At 39.4% G+C, this 21380-nt stretch overlaps 1 protein-coding gene across 10 annotated transcripts in view; it reads left to right on the top strand.

Moving 5' to 3' along the window:
• Positions 1-21380, top strand: part of CSRNP3 (cysteine and serine rich nuclear protein 3) — a 106971-nt gene that overhangs the window by 71394 nt on the left and 14197 nt on the right. For all 10 annotated transcript variants that reach the window (XR_004241448.1, XR_004241447.1, XR_004241446.1 and 7 more), the window contains 2 exons: positions 3317-3487; positions 17978-18237. Coding sequence is in view for 7 of the 10 variants with exons in the window: in XM_032115418.1 (XP_031971309.1) it covers positions 3317-3487; positions 17978-18237 (431 nt within the window). In the remaining 3 variants the exon portion in view is untranslated. The remainder of the gene's footprint in view (positions 1-3316; positions 3488-17977; positions 18238-21380) is intronic.

Below are 21380 nucleotides of genomic sequence, written 5' to 3'. Positions count from 1 at the left end.
AAGTTTAAACCTACTCATAACTCACTCCCACTGTGCTTAGGAGCTGGCAGGCAAGGTAAAATGCTTTGTCAGCAAATCAAAACAAGTAATTAGAATTAAATTTCTGTTGCACTGGGAAGAAACCACTGCTTTCTTGCCACCTCAACCCCTGAATTTCATATAGATAGACTTCAGTGTTTGCTGAATTATGATTTTGAATTAGTCTTACAGACTCTGGAGACTGGTGAGTCCTACTTTTTCTTTGTTTCTTTCTTTTTCCTTTTTTTTGGTAGTTCTCATCCTCATATACCCACCTTTATCCTGTTACAACTTCATACCAGGCCAAAAGGTTGCAAATCCCTTCACACAGTCATTTGTTTTTTACAGGAAAGAAACTGGTGTTGGGGCTTGAGGGGAGCTATAGAATGCATAGGACACATTGAAACTACTTAGTATGAGACCAAGTGTGAGCAAAGATAGCAGAGAACCTGCTGAAGTGCTGTGCTTACAGGGTCAGAGCATAGAGGCTACATCCCTGAGACTGCCTCTGAACTAACTGAAAAAAAAGATAAGAACGATGTGTGCTGGGGACAGCATTCTCTGGCTTCTGCTGCCAAGTGGCAGGATGCAGCTCTTGTCCACAATGGCTAAGCTGTCAGGCCTCTGCCAAAACCCAGGTGCCCTCATCCAGCCTGCCTGCTGGGAATGGTTCTGGCACCTGCTTCATCCTGCGTTTATCCAGGAGAGCGGAAAGTGGCCTGAGCCAAAACCCTGAAATGTGCTAATTGTTAAATGTTTTGGCCAGTGCTGGAATCTCTGCTGTAACCTTGTCTTCTTTAGTAGCCATTTAGCCCAGCTTATGCAAGCTTCCTCACAGATATACTAGGGTTTTAAACATAGAGCCATAGAAACGTTGGTTGGAAGGGAGTTCTGGAGAGTATCTAGTTCAGCTTCCTGGAAGGAGCAGAATATGGCTGGTTCAGAATTAATGAGTCCTAAAGGTAGCTGTAGAGATTTTAAAATTTCTGAGATTTCTTTTTCGTGAGCAATGTAAATGAATTTTTTATTTTTCTTGCTTTCAGTGGGATTTGGCAGAGCCCTGTGTCAAGGTTGTAGTGCTGGGTTCTGTGTCCCTGGCAAGTATAGTGCGTCATCAATCCCAGACAAACTTTTTGCCTGGATAAGTGGTAGGAGTGTTTCTCTTCGCAGTGCTGCAGGTGGGATGGTGGCAGCTGTGTGTCCCCTGGGCAGGCTCCAGCTGTTCTTGATCTCTCCTCAGTTAGTTAATTGCCTGCAATACTTCCACCTGTGCTCTGTCACGGTGTAGGAGGGGTACTCCCCAATTTAGTGCTCCCACAGAAACTCTCCAAACCATGCTGCTGCTCACTCGCTTCCACACTCTCCCTCCCCGCTGCAGTGGGCTGGAGAGGAGAACTGGGGGCACAAAGGTGAAGATCATGGGTTGAGATAAGAACAATTTGCTGGAGATGGCAATGAGAGAAGAAAAGGAACAGTTAGGGCAACAGTGTTAATGACAGAGGGTACAAGGAAAAAAATGTTACTGCTCACTGTGGAAACCCACAACAGACAACACCCAACTGCTCCCTCTGCCTTGCTACCCCACTGCTTCCTCCAGCTTGGAATTGGAGCCATTAGGAACCTCTGCTCCCTAGAAAGACTCCTTCCCCCTGCCCCCAGTAATGATGTGAGGTGGTATAGAATAACTCAGTGTCCTGGCCATGCCCCCTCCAGGCTACTGTGAAAATTAACCCTGTCCTGGCCAGAACCAGGACATGCTGCTCAATTTCTGCTTGAATACTTAGCTTTACAGTATTCTACTCAACCTCAGGAACATAGTAGGCATTTCATTTCTTAATTTTGGTATCACAGAATAATTAAGATTGGAAAAGACCTCAAAGATCATTGAGTCCAACCATTGACCTGACCTGACAAGTCCACCACTAAGCCATGTCCCCAGGTGCCACATATACATATCTTTTAAATACCTCCAGGAGTGGTGTTTCTGGGGTGACTTTCCTGGGTATTCCCATGCTTGGCTGCCCTTTCATTGAAGAAACCTCTCCCAATATCCAATCTAAACCTCCCCTGGCATAGCTTGAGGCCATTTCCTCTTGTCCTGTCACTTGTTACCTGGAAGAAGAGGCCAGCCCCCACCTGAATAAAAAGTCCTTTCAGGGAGTTTTAGAGAGTGATGAGGCCCTCCCCTTTCCTCCAGACTGAACACCCCAGCTCTCTCAGCTGCTCCTTATATGAGTCACTTTCTAGACCTTCACCAGCTTCATTGCCCTTCTTTGGACTCATGCCCAACTTAGTGTCATCTGCGAACTAACTGAGGTGACACTTGATCCCCTTGTCCAGATCACTGATAAAGATATTTAAACAGGACTGGCCTCATCTGAGCCCTGGGAAACACCACTAGTGACCAGCCACCAGCTGGATTTAATTCCATTGCCCACCACTCTCTGGGCCATCCAGCCAGCCAGATTTTACACCCACCCAAGATGTAAGCAGCCAGTTTCTCCATGAGGAGGCTACAGGAAGCATTGTCAAAGGCTTTAGTAAAATCCAGGTAGACAACATGCACAGCCTTTGCCTCAACCACTAGGCAGGTCACCTTGTCATAGGAGGAGATCAAGTTAATTGAGGGGTACTTGCCTTTCATGAACTCACGGTAACTGGGAGAGGAGAGCGTTTGGGAGGCAGTTGGTGTCTCTAACTGGTGTGGGTAACTTCTGAAATCCAGGTATTTATTGAGCACAAATTAGTATGTGGTCATTGTGTCTTCACTGTCTTCTATCTGTTTGTAATATTGGAATTATCAGATGGAATTCTTGAAGGGTGATGTGAATAGTGGTTATGTCACATATATTTAGCAATGGGAATTGTAGTGTTTAGGATGATTTCTTCTTACTTAATTTTGTCCCTCATTGCGAACATTCCTTCCTCCTGTGGCAGCCAAGGGAGGGACCAAGTCAGTCATTTTTTTCTTTGTTTGACACTTCACAACATAACCAGAAGACAGGGATGCTGTTGACATTGTGGGAAAAATACTACCTGAAAGCAATCTGTTACAGATTATTGTAGTGAAATAACCATCTCCATACATGTGAAGTTAGAGTAGGACTTAAGATTTTTTTTTCTTCTCTGTGGCTTCACTCTCTCCTAATTAGTCATGTGTAATTTCATATTAAATGATTATTCAAGACTAGAAGTGGCAATTTACTGCTATTTTGAAATGAAAATTACTTTGGAGGTTATGATTGCATATTCTGCAGCTGGATGTTTCAGTGCCTCATTGCCTCTGTTCCTGTTACAGGTACATGTGACAGCATTGCAGCAATGAGTGGAATTTTAAAGAGGAAGTTTGAAGAAGTTGATGGCTCCTCACCTTGCTCCTCCGTGAGGGAATCAGATGATGACATTTCTAGCAGTGAAAGTGCTGACAGTGGTGATAGTGTCAATCCATCCACTTCTAATCATTTTACCCGTAAGTATTAGCTCTATGTACCTAAAGAATTATTCCTGTTTCTCAAAATAAAATAAATTTTGTGGTTAGATAAGCATGATGATTTTCAATTGAACAGATCATGAAACAGACTATGATGTTCAGTTTGTGACTTGCTCAAAGTGACTTAGTAAAATAAACTTACATTCTTTTGACTTCTTGCCTGTTTGGCTATTTGTTAAAGTTTGAAGTCTCTGGGAAGCTCCTACCTATTTGCTATTTGAATTATGTAGTTGTTTGTAGTTGAAGCTGGGAGTTGTGTTCAAAACATTTCAAACAGGTACTGTAGGGAAAGTGCTTTAGCTCAGTTTGTTTATTTTCCTTAGCTAAATGTATTGCAGCTGTCAACTCTCTGTAATACAGTATTGGTGAGAGTTCTCCTCTAAAAACAGTGTAAGCTTTCTTTTATTTGAAACTGATGAATATTGTGTGTGGTACACATTATTTCAGTAGTTTCTCTTTTTCAGGTAGCAGAGGATATCTCTGTCCCTCACAATGGTTTTGTTTACAAATAAGAATTTGGTCTTAAGTTAGCAAAGCTACATTTGCAGCATATATTTCTGGGAGCGATAAATTTACAGTTTATATTTGCAGTTTATGATACTTGTTTTAGGTGGTTATATTGTTTATTAGTAGTGGAATGCATGTTCTAAAAAGCAGGGGTTTGCCTCCTTCAACTCTTTTGCAGTTAGATCTCCCGTACGGAGTTATTACTTAAAACTGTGAGCCAAGGAGTAGGTGAGGCTCCTCGTTACTGCCCATACAGAATGTGGTCCATGTAACTGAGTGGTTTGGATTGTGCCTAGAGATCCTGTTTGTAGCATGTGATACAAATGTTCTTATAACTGACTTGTCTACCAAATGCTGCTGTTCATCTTGAGTGGGCAGTGAAGGTCCGAATCCCTTTGGATGTGAGGGTCTGAATCCTCTTTGCTCTAGTTGGGAATGTTGCTGTGCACAGGAGGGACAGGCATAACTTTTCAAATGGACACTCTTGAGGTGCTATATGATATTTAAGATGCAGCTCTAGTCAGGGACCTATTTTATTCAAATGCCACAAAGGAGTAAGCGACCCAGTAAACCTCTTTGGTAGTATTTAGAAATGTCTTGGTGACAATATTATCTGCATGCTGATACTTGAACATTTGCATCTGTTGAAGAAGTTAGTTGATCATTCATCATAGACTGAAAACAGGCTTTTTACATGAAACAGTTGTTCCCACCCACACAGAAGACCATAATTTTATTGTGAATACACAGATGATACAGTGAAATGGAATGATTCAGGGGAGAAACTTGGAAGTTGTAGTACATGTATATAACAATAAGCTTTAATTGTAGTTGATGTAGTAAATAATTTAGTTTAAAGAAACTTCCCTTTCTGTAAGAGAAATTGCAGTATTCAGTGTTATGATTAATGATTTATCTGACTGAGATATTTGTGGCCAGAGTAGTAAGTGTTTATCTGTGTGAGCACTCCAAGATACAGAAATTGTACATATTACATTTTTTTAAAATACATATGTTTATATCCATTGGTGATACAGAAATAAAAAGAGCAAATAGTTTGTGTGTGCATTGATACTATTTTTTAAAAAGTATTGTCTTTAATATAGATGCACCAGCCTAAATTCCAAGAAATCAAATACAGAACCCCAGTATTACTTAAGAGCTACTAAGTGATACTCACCTGAAAATTACATGCACATGTAATGTGCATTAACAAAACTCTTAACAGTGTACATTGGAAGGTATTTTGTTCATGCTTTAAACTCATTCATCTTCCATAATAAAAGGCAAAGGACAAGAGCTTTTCTAAGTTGAATATTTGAATCTATATTTTTAAGGATGAGGTCTTTGAGACTTTTTCAGTGAGCAGACTGAAAAGAGCCAGTGCTGAAAAAAGGCTGGTGAGATTCCTTGCCTCTGGTACATGCCTGAATACCTCCTTGATGGAGGTTATCTTCCTAAGCTATTTCCTGATATGTTACACCATTTTCTGTTCTATTTAGTGAGACACTGTCAGGTCCTGTGTACTGTCTTTTTTCTGGTCTGTTTTCATATAGGTGAATACAAAGTTCACTATAAACTCTCTTTTACTGACTGGAAAAGAGGGAGAGGGTTGTGTGACCTGTAGTCAACATCAAGGTCTATATATTAATTCTTAAGTTGAGAATTAAAAAAAAAAAATCCTAACATGGTCCTCTAAGTCTTATTTTTTCTTTCTAATTGACCTGACAAAGAGATAATTCTAAATTGCTTGTAACTACAACCCCTTCAGCACTTTAGCAAGCAGGCAGTTTGCATATAAACCCATCTAGCACAACTGGTGCATCCCTGTATTTACACAACCCTTGAAATGATATGTATTGGGTCAGATAAACAGGAGCCTAGCAAGGATCCTGCTCCATTAAAGTCAGTTTAACCTGCTGGGTAAGTGAGGCACACAGGGGCTGTGGATCATTGAGGTGGGGCAGAGCTACCAGAAGATAACTTTGTTCTCAGCAATTAACCCTGTAGTGTGATGGCAGAAAACACATGACTGAGATGGCCCTAAGTGCTGTTGCTTGTGACTATTACACGGGGATAAGTACAGAGTTTCTTCAACAATATATCCATTTAAACAAACAAAGACAGCAACAACAGGAATGAAATAAACCCCTAGCCTAAGTTGCAGGCATCTGAGTCAGTAAATAAAAATTGAAGTCCATACAGAATAGACAACTTTCACCATTAGCATTTTCTTGATTAGGTCTGTGTATTTTTACAGATGTGCACATTTTTAAATCTCTTAGCAAATGGTGATGAAGTGCCTTCATTACTGCTGGCAGATATAATCCCTGTTGTGTTTTTTATTTACCTTTCTCAGTCTATTGAAGCAATTTCAGTTTGATTCAGCAGGTCATTAGTCATTGCAGATTTACTTTAATGGATGCCAAAGCATATTACTAGCTAGTCCACATAGCTGTCCCATTTCACAGCCCTGCCTTCATATCAGAAAGAAGGATGTTCTTCTTCAAGTAGCAGTCCAAGCATGCATATACAGTATTAGTCAGGATTTAGGAATACCTGGAATACAGGGCTGGAGCACTCACAATGCCATTTGAGCTCCTTTAAATTGCCCTGTTCAGTTCTGGCACTCCACTGCTGTGTTTCGTCTGCTCCCCAGCAAGCTGAAAAACCTGGAATTGCTGTTCAGGATGTCAGTTCAACACCCTGACCATTCCCGTGTTGTGTGCACTGAGGAACACTGGGTTCCACATTCCAGCTCAGGTGTGGGGGAATATGTGCCCTTCCAGGGAAGGGTAATGAAGCTGGTAAAGGGTCTGGAACATAAATCCTATGAGGAGCGGCTGAGGGAGCTGGGGGTGTTAAGTGGGGAAGAGGAGGCTCAGGGAGACATTACTGCTCTCTACAGCTCCATGAAAGGTTGTGGCAAGGTGGGGGGTCAGTCTTCTCATAGACAAGGGGAAATGACCTCAAAGTGTGCCAGAGAGGTTTAGGTTGGATATTAGGAAAAATTGTTTCACTGAAAGAGTAGTTAAGCATTGGAACAGGCTCCTGAGGGAAGTGGAGGAGTCGCCATCCCTGGAAGTATTCAGAAAACAAGTAGACATGGCACTTCATGATATGGTTTAAAGGGCATGGTAGTATTCGCTCAAAAATTGTATTCGATGATCTTGGAGGTCTTTTCCAACATTAGTAATTTGATGATTCTGTGATTCTTCCTGCTTTGGTGAGGTACCTGCCTCTAAATGCTTGATCTTATTTTCTGATTTAAAATTTAAGTTACAGAATCACATGCAATTGAAAGAGCTGTGGAAACCTTGTGAAGTCCTGTCTTTTGCACTTTGGTGCTGGTAATAACTCCCCATAGCACATTAATTGCAGATGCATCTCCTAAGAAACATAAGGAGCTGCTGCTTTCCTCTGCCACTTCAACTTCAGTGTTGTGTTGCTGAAACTTTACGAGTTCTCTTCCTCGCCTTCAGAGTCACTTGAGATCGACAGCAGCAGCTTATCTGATAAGGTGATCGTCACCAACAGGAGGTGGTGCCATCACACAGTCTGGCTGATATCCTCCATCAGTTATCTCTCTATTTCCATTAACATTATCACTGTCATGGGTGAGGTTATCCTGCAGCCATAATCATAGGTCCCATCATTCCACTAATTAGGGTCCTGTCTTTAGAGTGTTGGATGCCTTAGGTTCATTAGGAATGGGGCAGGTCACTGAGGGCTCTGAGAAAACCCTTTGGTCTCTAAGTGCTCTTACCATCTTTTGATTTTGCTGTTAAAGATAATGAGGAATTTGAAAACACAAATACATGCCTGTTGGAGTTCCTTCAATATGCCCTGTAAAGCACTGTTTGAATTTTCTAGAGTTGCTAACATACTGAGATTGCCTTATCTATGTGGCCATGCATAACTTGAAAGAAGGTATGAAATCCTTAGGAAGGTGTTGCTTCTCCTGAGTTATCTTCATAGAAGAAAATAAAGTTTTATTTGGTGTAAGGTCAATAGCACAAGACACTGCCTGAGCTTTGAACTTAAGCTGTGTGTTTAATTGCTGGTTAATGATAGAAACCTAAATGGGCTGGAAGTGGTGGTGCTGGTTTACTATGGGGAAACATGGGTAGCTAAATGCAGACATTCATTTTTTGATGGCATTATCATGCAGTTACTTATGTTGCCAGCAACCAGGCTTGGAATTTCCTTGTTAATGAGGAATATGTTCTTATTGCTATTTGTTGACTCATGTTATGAAATGCTAACAGGTTGAGAGGTTCTTGTATTTGATTTTAAAATAAGTCAGCTCATCTGAGCATTAAAAAACAAGAAATGCAAATAAATTCAGTGAAATGTAGTGCAGTGTCTTTGCTCAAACTCATGCAGAATGACAGCATCTTTTCATCTGGAATAAGGACTACTGTAGGGAGAATTGTTAAAAATTGAAAAGAGGAGTTATAAGGCAGGCTCCCACTAGTTTTTAGAATGATTTGTGCAGCCAATTATGCTTCTATATTTTTAAAAAAGTTCTCTGTTATAAATTAGTGCATTTTGCACACAATACAACCAGAGAGAGTTTTTGCCTTACATGATGTTTTTGTTGGCTTAGAAAACATCAAACAAAATTTTTTTGTTGGAAGATGTTCATGATAGATATACAAAATATGTTGCAAATGCAAGGTCACAGACAGCTGAATGGGTAGCTGTATTAGTATGAAATGGCCATTCACAGAAGTCACACATAGGATGGGACAAAGGATTACCTGTAGTGTCATAGGAGAGCTCAGCAAATGCAATTGTTATGCATGGGTGTTCCTGCAAGGATCCCCGGTAGGACTTTCCTCCTCACAAAGCCGGGGCCAAGGTCAGGAATAATCATCTATGGAACAGCAGCTGGGATTTAGAGGAAATGGTGAGGCAGAGAGCACTTAACCATCTCCACTCCTCCCCACAGGCTGATGATATTTGCAGAATAGAGAAACTGGACTAGTATGGTGAATGTCACAAAAAAGCATTCTGAAGGTAGAGGATGCTGAGGAAATAAACACAAAGCTTTCACTGAGATTTTAGTGGTCAAGTTCCAGCTTCTAGCGTGCATCCCGACGATTAAAAATTTGTATGAGATTTCAGACAAAACTCTTAACAGTGACGTAAAATGCTTAAAATACAAATTAAAATCCTCTCTATTCATGTCGGACTTGTCTGTAAGCTAGTAATTGTCAAAAACATTTTCAAATGTGACTTAAATAAATCTAGCATTAGGCAAGCATTCCCATCCAGCTCTTCCCGTGAGGTGAATTTAGCTTTGGCTTTACCCTAAAGGAAAGTACTAGAAGGATAGACCAATGAAGTGCTCTGCATAGGTGTCGTTGTTCGCCAGCATTGTCCCTCTTCTCTCAAATTTCCATTAATCTACAACTGAGTATGCAGTTCCCTTCAAGACTTCCAGATTCAAATTTGTTACAGAAAATACCTCCCTTGTCCTCAAGCCTACATGTTTCTTTTGGAGGGTGTATTTTATGTCACAGCATTTCCCCTTAATGTGGATTTCCAGCATGTAGGAAAAGTGTTCTATCATTCAGGGTTGGAAACTTGTAAATTGAGTGTATGGAAACTCTTAAAAAATACCTTTTGGAAGACAATGGGATAGAAGGAGAGGCAAGAGAAAGAGGTAGAAGCAATTTCTGGATACAACCTTTACCTAGACTTTGTTTTCTACAAGGGTTGGGAAGCAAGCTGGCTTTTGTCAGCAGTGTTTTGACCTGGATTACCAGGATGGATTAGGCTTTGCTGTTCTGTAGTGTTGGTCTTGATGAAACACTGCATGGGAAAGTCATGGAGTAGGTGGACAGTGGTGCTGATCCTTCTTATAATAGTTTATATGACACTGAGTAGGTAAAAAGCAAACAAATGGGTAGTAGTGATGCCTTTTCCTGGTCTTAAAATCAAGTCAAACACGGTTAGAAGGGAAAAAGGGATTTTAGCTTGGTATTTATTTTAAGGATCCTTAGGTGCACTACATCCAGGTTGAATGCACCTCAATGCACACCACAATGCACACCTCCAAAAGATCTGGTATAACATTATAGATCTTACTAATTAGCATATCTATCAAAAATTCCCCAGTGAGAGGCTTGAGTGAGCCCCCCTCCCCAAGGAACCTTCCCCTGGATGGTTCTATCTTGGTTTACAGAATGTGTTCTGGAGAGGACCTTGGGGTCTGGGGCACACGGATCCCTAACTACAAAGCTTCTAAAATGTTTAGTCTCCTAGCTGACCAAAAACAAGTCCAAGAATGTAGGCAAACAGCACTAAGAGTACAGAAGTTGTAAAAAGGTATAACAGGTATAAAAGAAAAGGCAAAAAATCTTCGTGGCATCAGTAGAGTGTAAGAAATGCAGCATTTCCTCTTGTCTAATACAGAGCTTTAATCCAAAAGGCTGCTTCACACATGTTTTTTACAGCCTTTTGAAATTTTCACATGCCTAAGATATTTCTGCACTGGTGACAATGAATTGCTTTGCCCTCATTGATGCAGGAGTATGAGTAATCTGCTGGGGAGCCATATGGTTCACATTTATTTTAATGTATCTTTGACATCAGGAGAATAGCTGAGACAGCAGAAGAAAGTGCTTATGTCTTGGAGTTCAGCCAGAACTGAGATCATTTAAGTTTTGTAATCAAAGAACTACCAGTTTTCGGGGTAAAAAACGTTAGAAAAACATGATGAGCTTAAAATGTCATTCCTATCAGGATTGTATGAAATAAGGAAGCAGGTTTTGCATTTGATGGATGAATACAGCTTCAGCAGGTGCTTTTCTTAGGTGCAGGTTTGGATTCTGTTTCAGCCACTAAAGATACGGAAGGAAGTGCTGTGGCTCCCACAGGTTTCACGCTGCTGTAGCTCCCCTGCCCAGCTTGGAAAATGAGGATGTTGAAAGGCAAATGAGCAGTGCTTCTGCATAGTGCCTTGGATGTATGAGAAAGCAAGTTAGGAAAGCTTTGTTTCAGTCTGACAGCAATACTTCTGCTCTTGCTTACCTATTTCATCAGTTATAATTTATTCTTATACATATGAAGCTTAGGTGATTCTTTTAAGCATACATTGGACTGCTAGTGGAAATACTAATTTTCCCCTTTGGAAAATTACTTATCATGGGATTTGGGAGTCGGATGGGCCAATAATGACATCTGGTACCAAGATACAAGAAATGAATGATGACTGAGTATGATAAAACCTGAATTTTTCAAATATGGAAGGAGTTGCGAGTATGTTCTGATTTTTCAAAAATTCACAAATAGATGAATGGTGCTTATTTTCAGGGAGAAGTGAAGAAAATACAGCTTGAGGTGAAAAAGGGTGGGGCACCAGAAGCAGCTGCAGAACTTTATCCAAGCAGTGGAGGAGGCGGTGCCTGGGGGCGTTGGCAGGTGTCTTCCCCCCCCCACCAGTGTCTTCCCCCTGCACCTCTCAGGGCTGGGGGCTTTCCAGCCTGACTGGGGGCTGTGACTGGGATGGACAGGCAGGTAAACAGATGAGCCCCATGTGCAGATGTCAGTAGGAGTCTCTGCTTCTATCTCTCCACTCCTTGGAAAATACCCTGGTATGGGGTAGGAAAAAAGGGTACACAATTTCAGAAGTTAGAGAGCTGCTGATTCATGGCTTTTAATAAGCTGTGGAAAAGAGTCATAATTCTTCAGTCTTCCAATAATACATAACAGTGAAGTTTTTTGTTTGCAATACAGAAGTGCAAAACATCTTATGAGACTGTTGGTAGGAATAAGGTGATGGCAACCATCTGGTTTCTTCCATATAACTACAGCACTAAGGAGACAGTCTAACTGCAGTCCTCTAGTTACATTAAAATATATTAAAAATATATTACACTGATTTGTTAAAAATCAGTGTATTGCTATATCTTTCTTCACCCTTGTCTATTCCTAGAGGAATACATTCCTCTAGATGTGTTGAAAGTTTTCTGCATATAAATTGCTTCATTCTCTTTTATTAACTGTTGATAAACAAAAACCTTTCTGTAGTTTCTAATCTCATGTGATTTGAATGGCTCTCATTTTTCTTACTTTCTTCATTGAGTCTTGCTCCAAACCCAGAAAGTATTTACTCACTTGCTGTGTTTGGTGACAGAATTCCAGTACAGATACTTTAGGCAGGATAAATCTGACAGGAAATTCTGTTTTCAAGCCACTACTCATAATATTCACCCATCTTCCATTAATTGTCTTTGGGATGGAGATTTGTGTGACACAGCAGCCTAAGTGAGATGGGACAGCAATGGAAGCTATATTGCAGAACAGTTTTCTTTCTTAAGGCTATAGTTATTTTCATGATAGTTGCTTTTTTTTTTTTTTTTTTTTGGACATTGATACTTTCTTCAATTTTGACTTTAAAGTTTTACTTTTAGAGTATCTTTGAAAAGTCAGCGGGGCCTCCTGTTTCATACTTGACGTACTGTGTCTCAAAATACATTTTAATCCTCTCGATCAAATACCTAGAAACTGAAACAAAAAAATCTGGGAAACGCAGTGTTTCTGGTACACTGTCTTGTGTGTCATTAATGTTAGCCACCGGGAGATAAAAACTTGTACTTCTTGGTAGATAAAATGTTATCACTTTAAATTTAACCATTTTAATAAGCATAATGTTAATAAAAGTTATGTCTTTTGATGTTGTGTGCAGCCTTATGAATAAATCACCGAAATCTCAGTTTCTTGATAGACTGCTGATCCATTGCCTCTAGTCTGTATTACAGTCAGTGACTGAAAAAGGATCTTGCTGTATTACAAAACCTTGATATGGAGCTTTTAGGCATTGTGCTATTCTGCAGGTCCCTGGCTTGCCATACAGGTGTGCTTAAATTTTTGAAACCTTAGAGCTTCCTTGTATGTTCAATAGGCAGAGAAGTGCATAAGCCAGGAATTGTGCATAAAGAGAAATGACAGAAATGTATTCCGTCAAATTTTATGAAACAAATTATAACTGCTGTGGATAAAGAGAACTATTATGAGGGAGAGAGGTTAATAACAAAGAAAAAATGAGTAGAAGCATCCTCCTGTGTGCCTGTGCAGGCACACCCTGAACAAGGAGAGCAAAAGGGTGAGCACAGAGGGCATGTTGGGTTTCCAGGTTGGGTTAACCATGCTTGGGTTAAACAATGGTTTGCTATTAAAAGCTTTCCTTTCATTATTTTGGCCTTACCTTTAGGACTTTTGTTTACATACAGTTGCCATTTTTGCCATAGATAGTGTGTGGTTATTAACTTGAGCTCTGCTCTGCTTAATCCAGAAATGAAGCCATTCAAATGTCAAATGCCAAAAATCAAAATTTCATTAGTTGATATTATTTCAGATGAAGACTTCTGACACTCCTGTTTAAAGTAATCTGTTCTGAAGACCTTTTTCAGATATAGTGACCTTTTCTGAGAGATAGTTCTGTAGTACTGGTAGTTATGTTCTTAACACTTTTAACCTTCCCTCTGATATATTTTATGCCGTACCTACATATCTCTCAAAAATAGATAATTCCATATAATCTTGAAACATGGAATTAAAAATTATGTTACATTTTTAAATACTTGAGAATGGAGTCTCCTTTGGAATATATCAGACTTGTATAAATGTGTTGAATATTGTGTGGGATCCATAGGACGGTTTTAGGTAATGATGAATATTTCTATTCCTTCTGGCATCCTCACCCGCCAGAGTGGTAGCATTAATTTCAAACCCCACCTTCTAGTTCCTGCTGACAGTGTCTGTCCAGTAGCTGCTAAAAAACCACCTCTCAGCCCAGCAGCCCCTGCCTGGAGTCAGTACCATGCTTTTTGCGCAGAACAGGTGATGGTGGCATCCATTGATAGGAGTTGTTACACAGGCAGATGGCTTGGAAATACTGTTTTGGAGACTGGCCAAGCAAGGAGGCCTTTACTAGATCCCTTCTGGAAAACTCTGGCATTTACACTGTATGGATAAAATTACAGGTAACAAGTTTTTGCTTAGAAACTGACTGTGCAAGGCTTGCCTGCCTCTTCAATCCATGTCCCTCATTCTGAAAGGGGTTACTAATTGATTAATCTCAGTAAATTTTCCTGGATATATATTCGTGCTTTCTAATAGATCAGGTATTTTGTGTGTTCTTCTTCTCTATCTTGAGTTAAGCAGTCTCCTTAGCAGTGATTCCAGCAGATTTGAACAAACTGTGTAAGGTACAGTGCATGCAAAGTAACAGATGCCCCTTTCTCTTCATAAGGTGGTAGTTCTGTTTTGGTTGGCTTGAAGCAAACGGTTCGAATCAGTTAGAGAGCACTTTGTCCCTGATGTTGGAAAATGTTCAGCACCTCCATTCAATATCTAATAATATTCTTGAGCTCACATCAAGGCAGCCCTCTGCTCAGAGATTTTTAGGAAGTATAATAGAGCAAGAACACAGTGCCTTTGCAGTGCTGACTTTGCTTCTTTCCATGTCCTTGGTAACTAAGGTGGTCGCAATTCTCACGTCTCCTCACTGACATTCTAATCTATGCTTTTGAGTAATCAAATACAATCCTGTAAACTCCTGCAGTTCCTGCCAGATCTGTTCTTGTAAACAACATTCACATAAATATGAATATATTCTAACTCTTTCCTGACAGTAGCGTTCAGGAGATGACTGTGGAGTTCTTCACAAGGCCTTAGCTCTGCCCTTTAATGAGCTCTATCGAAAGATAGGATGTGTTCAGAAAATGTAATCCCATGTATTCTGAGGGCTCTGAATGTTTACATGCATGTTTAATTATACAGATTGTCATATAATTTGTCTGACTTAGAACTATGACATTAATAAATAACATCGCAAATTTTAATGGTATTTACAACAAATGCATGTCAGTTCTCACGTCTTCAATACACATCTTCAGTGTAGTGCTGAACTTACAGTGCTGGTGACAGTGTGGTTACAGTGTGTCAACATTTTTGTGAAGTTCAGCTTAATTCTATTTTGACACAGTTTTAATCAGTGATATATCAAAAAAAACCCCACAAACAAGCAACTTTGATGGTATGGCGTTGACAATTCAATTCCTGAAACTGATGAGCACTATAAAGAAGTTGAAGACATGCATTAGTGGGTTCTTTAGACAGCCCATGACATCTGCAGTCTTACTGAGAGACTGCTGACTGAACTTTTAGGTATAAATGTATGGCAATGCATGAAATTCATGTTCTAAATTTTGATGGCACACACATGGGCAAAAATCCACATAGTGTAAAAGCTCATTCATGGTATCTAGTTTTTATCATAGATGACTTTTTTTTTTTTTTTTCATCTGGGTGTAACTAGGTCACAGACTCTTCTGCTTAGCTTCATTTAACTATTAATATTAATGTGTAGTGTGTGAATAAAACTTAAGGGTCATTTATTTATGTTTAGCTATTAGTATGAAAGTAGTATCTCTACGCTAAAGAGATTGACAGATTTGAAAAAACAGAAGTGCTTTTATTGCAGCATTTGTCATTCCTGCCAGTAAAGCAGCCCTGTCAAGAGTTCCACAGCTAAGATCTAAACCAGATTGCTGTCAACACAGACTCTGTGTCATAGACACTCAGGTTTACAGATGAGGATTCAAAGGTTCGTGTGATTCTCTAACTTGTGAGATTTACAGGTGCAATTATCTTCGATTTCTTAATGAAAAAAAAAAAAAATTCAAGAGCAACCTTCCTTTTCTTCCCTTGAGTATTTTACAGTAGTTTTATTTCTCATTTCATTTGTGACTGGTTCATTTATTTGGTGGAAAAGCTGCCTGCCCTTCAGTAGCTGCTAGTATTTGTTCTGAAATAGAGGCATCATCCAGTTGAGATCCAAATAACATCGATACTGTTATATCAGAAATTGGATGCACCTCCGAATGATTCAGATACCTCCTTCAGCAGAAAAAGGGGTTTTAAAATATGCACTTTCTTATATATTTGAGCATATTGGCAGTGCAAGTGCTGATTTAGAGTATTTGCTTTTATGTTACATTGAAAGAAAATGTCTCAGTATGAAAATTACCCCATCTCCCAAATGCTAAAAAATTGGTTTTATTAAAGGTAGTTTTGTTTTGAAACTGTGGTATATATGAAAAAAACCAGCACATTCAAACTATATTTAATATCATGCAAAATTGACACATCCCTGTCAACTATTCTCTGCTAATGCTCTGTTGATACGAGGTTTTCTTCAACTTGGATGTGAGTTAGACATGCCTAATCTAACAGAGTTTGTCTTTTGATTCCCCTTTGTACATCCTACAGCTTTTTTTGTAACACAGTTTACTGGGAGCATGTAAGTAACAGGACCTGATCTTATTTATCTGTTTTATATTTATAATCCAACATACCTGCAGCAGGTCTGGAGTGCCTCTTATTTACGTAGCAAATCATACTTTTAGCTGCTTATTAGTATTAGAAAAAGTAATCCTGTTTCAATGTTTCAGTGAGCCACAAAGAGTTCTGTGGTAGTGTCAGTAGGATACACTGACTGTAATTTGGATACAGGGCTTTATTTTCTGATATACTTGGTTTTCACACAGTTCGGTAGATGATGCTGGGGGTTTTGAAATATTGCTTCGTGTAGAAGTTTGTGGATTTACATTTGTGGTGATTAACATTTCACAACATAGTAATAGAGGCTGAAATATGTTTTACCTATCTACAATAAAGACCTCTTCCAAAACCAGACCTGAAGACCAAGTGCATCCCGTCTCTAGAAATGGTGGAATTCTAGATTATTGCTGTACATCTTGTTGCTCTTATTGCTTTTATAGAATGGTTCCAAGCCCTTCAAGAGTGGTCAGGCACACTTCAGTTCATTTTATTGCCTGAATTCTGGCAATGAGGTCTCTCATTAACACCTGCACACACCTGCAGTTGTTGCCTCTAAACTGCAAAGCAGTGACTTACTAGCTTCATTCTCAACAACCTCTTGCTATTTTGCAACAAATCAAATAAATTGGACTGCTCATTTTAACAATCAGGGAGTGTCTCATCTTTCTCTAAGGTTTGTGTGTCTTTTTTTCTTTCCTCTAAAGCCATGCAGGTATTATCAGTGAGAAACAATAGATCAGTATTGTGGGAAGGAGTTGCTAAGTGTCTGTAGAACCAAAAGAAGAATATTTAACAGTTAAAATTTGGCATTTGTTTCTAAACAAGTTTTGTATGTTACTGCATATATTTATAAAAAAACCTGAGCACAGGTATGAGTGGAATCAGAAAATAATTAGAAAATACTAGATTTAATTTTTTGTCAAAATTCTACACATTACACTGTATTACACACATGTATTCAGTGGATGGCAGCAGAAAAGAGGATGAAGGTAAAGAAAAACAAAGTGGGTCTGACAGCTAATCAAAATTATTCCTGTATCATTCAGTGGTGACCATGGTATGAATTTCTGAGACAGTATGAAACACTAAAAATACTGCTTTTATTGTTTTTCCAACATTAATTTATCACAAATTAGATTATAGGAGATACTAATCTTTTCCATCAGTGTGACCCAGTGCTGTAGAGCTGTGGATCTCTGCTGCCTTGTGCAACCTGGTTTTGTTGGCAGGGGTTGGAAGAGGTGTGAGTCAGTGGATCACCATCTGTGTGGTGACACTGTGAAAGAAGTTCCTTTTGCTAGGATTTGGTTGCTTCGTTGGTAAAAGGATAAAACATTTTTATGACATGATGGGAAAGAAAAACTTTCCTGGCCAAGTATTTCTTTTCTGAAGTAGAGGGTGATGTTAATGACTGTAACACCATGTGGTGGCTTCTAGGTTTGCATACGTGGTAAATATTTCTAACATTATCTTCTCATTTAGACTGCACACCGTGGAATGCAGTGTCTGTGTAGTCAGGTATTGTCACTCGCGTAGTTCCCTTTACCTTAACACATCTGCTGCCTGACTGCAAGTTATTCACACTGAAATCTGCCTCTGTTCCAGCATCTTCAATCCTGAAGAGAGAGAAGCGGAAGAGAACAAAAAATGTCCATTTTAACTGTGTTACTGTGTATTACTTCACGAGAAGACAAGGCTTCACCAGTGTTCCCAGCCAAGGAGGAAGCACGCTGGGAATGTCGACTCGCCACAACAGTGTACGCCAGTATACGCTGGGAGAGTTCGCCATGGAACAGGAGAGGCTTCACCGAGAGATGCTGAGAGAGCATCTAAGGGAGGAAAAACTCAATTCTCTAAAGTTAAAGGTAAAACTTGTCTGAGACTTTGATCCCTGCCTTAATGTAAATGAGCGGTGTCAGAGCTATATAGGCCCAAGGCGTGTGTGTTAAACAAAACCATCTCCTTTCTATGAGCTGCATTTTCAGTTGAAATGAGCATTTTCCTGGGGTTTTTTAATTTTACTGAAGATGTATTTTTGTTTGATAATACCAAGTGCTTCTGTAGCTGCCATTGCTGAGTACATCCAAGTGCTTTACAGGGAGATTGTTGTTTATTCCCTGTTTTCTACAGAGAGGAAAAAAAAAAGCAGAGTGGTAGGAGTTAGCCTTGAACGGGGTGTCCAGCAGAAGTCTGGAAGTGCCAGGAAGAGAATGAGTCTTCTAAGCCTGTGCACAGGCCCTGTTAGACAAGGGAATGGTAACATTATAAGTACAGAAGGTGAAAGAGCTTCCTTACTTTGCCAACTTAGGTGGCTTTGGCAAAAAGTAAGAAACAGTGATACTAAAATGTTTTCATTTGCAGTTTACCAATTTTTATGATTGTGTGTCTTTACTATTTCACCAAAGAATGTCCATTAAAGAAGAAATGTGTCAGATAAATTAACCAGTTGTATCAGGTTAGCTAGTCAGAACAAATCCTGGCTAGTTTTCACAGAATCACAGAAGAGAAATGCTTCAAAGCTCTCACCATCTTTGTGGCCTCCACTGGCCCCTCTCCAGTAGCTCCTTGTCATTCTTAAACTGTGGAGCCCAGAACTGAACACAATACTCCAGATGTGGCCAAGCAGAGGGGCAGGAACACCTCTCTTGACCTGCTGGCCACACCTCCTGATCCACCCCAGGATACCACTGGCCCTCCTGGGGCCAGCTTTCCAATGAAGCTGTCCTTTTAATGACAATGTAGGAGAGGAAAGAAACTCTGTATTTGAGTAGAGGAGAAGGGGAAAGGGACTGTGTTCCTTCTGCTGCTTTAAAACTGCTGGCAGAACTTCTGGTTTTTGTGTCATGGATTGTGTTGCATATATTTTTGACTCTTTTTCAGATGAATGCTGTAATTAAAACAATATTTAGAAGTGTAGCTGAGCTTCTGCTGCACATCCCTTTCTTCTGTGATACTACATCTCTGTTTCTACTGTTCCTACTGAGGAGCAAAGTGGCACCCTCCAAGTTCAAGAAATGCCTTTAAGCATTTTTCTCACAGAATGAACTATGAGTTCATGAGTTCTTGTGTCCGAAGGCCTGAGGAAGTTTGCATGATCTTCACATTTGTAATTACCTTTTTCAGTCTGGTTTTGTTTTTGTTTTTTTCTTTCATAGCTAAATAGGTTCTTAAATAAAATCATAAGGTTAAAAAATTTGAACTGTCGTAGAACAAACATAAAACCAGTCAGGACAAAGGCAAATCAAAGACTGATATTTGGGCAGGTTGGAAACCAAAGGCTTCTAGAGTGTTAGGGACTTTCCACTTGATAGAGTGATACCTGTAACATCTCACATCACAGGATTTTCAGAGCATCAAGTGTGAATTGTGCTGTGTCAGTGTAGCTGATGACTAACTGTAGATCCCTTGGCTGACTTCCAGGAATCAGCTCAAAGAGAGGAATCCCCAGTGGAGTGGGTAAAGAATAGTCAAACACACAAATATTTCACTTTTCTTTTCCTACCTAGAAAGTAAATCAAGAAAAATCACAGATCTTATGTACCTTGAAAGATTGGATGAGGCCTTTTAGCCCTCGTCCATATGGACTAGAGCTTGGTTCTTCATCCTTTTCTAACTAACCCTCCTCTTGACTGGGATGGATCTCCTTTCTTCATTAACTCATTTCACTTCAGCCCAGTCTGTTTTGGGGACACAGACCATACTCTCTGCTCATTTTCCAAATACATGTTCTTCCATCTTCCCAGATATTTGTTTGAGTGGATGATTATTACGATTATTAAGTTGCTGAAAAATCTCTTCATAACTCTTCAGTGAATAAGGAGAGCCTTATTTGCAATCCTTATTTGCATCTTATGGTTGTTAAATCTGTTACTAGAGCAAAATATTCCTCTTCATCTGGAGTACGTATAAAAACGTAGGCAACAGAAAACTTCCTTTTTTAACTAGTCCATTAATCTCAGTTTAGTTGCATCCCTGATTATGTGCTGGCATTTAAAAAAATAAAAAATTTCAAGCATAAAAAGAAAATCCAGGACCTGCTGAATTAGTGGAGAGTCACTGTAAAGCACTGAGCATGTTTTGTTTGCTTTAGAAAACAGGGCCTTGCTGATTCTCCCTTCTAGAAATGGAAGAGCTGCTTGGTCATTCACATAGTTTCTAAATGAATAAAAAGGGAAATGTGGCATTCTAAGGTGACAGTGTCAGCAATTATGTCAGCAAAATTATTACTCATTTAATGAAAATGTGCTAATCAGGATTTGTATAAAAAGATACATCACAGAAAAGTGAAGATGAGAAAATGAAGTTGAGCAAAGTTAAGTCAGAGGTTTTTCTATTTGAAAACCATTATGCAAATAGAAAGTAACTTTTTTTTCAGTTTCCCTGTTGGTTTTTTTTTATTATTTTTTTGCATTGCATTAAAATATACAAATTGGTGGGTAGAAAGTGTTCTCTCCTGTAGAATTCGTTTAAAAAAGATAGAAATACAGCAATATATTGAAATTGAGTTTCCATAATGTTAGCTACTGTTTATTGTTTTAGTTAAAAGTGAAGAGCCAAATAAGAAACACCTCTAATTAAAAGCAGATAAAGACTGTGAAATCATCTCCAAGTCACTTTGGCCATTTAGTACCAGAACTTTGGTGTAAACACTGCTGACAAGGGCATAAACACTTGTTAGCAGCAGAGTGTGAAAATTCTGGATGTAAAAGCCATCTTATCAAATGAAAGGTACAAGGTAATCATTTGAGAAAACATGAGTAAGCACAAAAAATTACCTGGAAGAGTCCTTACTGCTTATTCATAATGTCTCCTAAAATTGAAATTTATTAAAATTATTAGCATGAGATGAGTGATGTTAAGGCTCCCAGGTCTGTGAACACAGTTGGTTCCCTTTGTTGGAAGTTATAAGGAATAACTTCCAACTAGGGCAAGGCAGAGGTGTCCATCCTACATTTTTCATCTTTTACTGAGTTGGACTGAATTTCCCCCAAAGGCTTCACATATTCAT

Source organism: Corvus moneduloides, chromosome 7 (genome assembly GCF_009650955.1).
Source record: "Corvus moneduloides isolate bCorMon1 chromosome 7, bCorMon1.pri, whole genome shotgun sequence".
Classification (NCBI taxonomy): Eukaryota; Metazoa; Chordata; class Aves; order Passeriformes; family Corvidae; genus Corvus; species Corvus moneduloides.
This window is presented reverse-complemented; position numbering and strand designations above follow the sequence as displayed.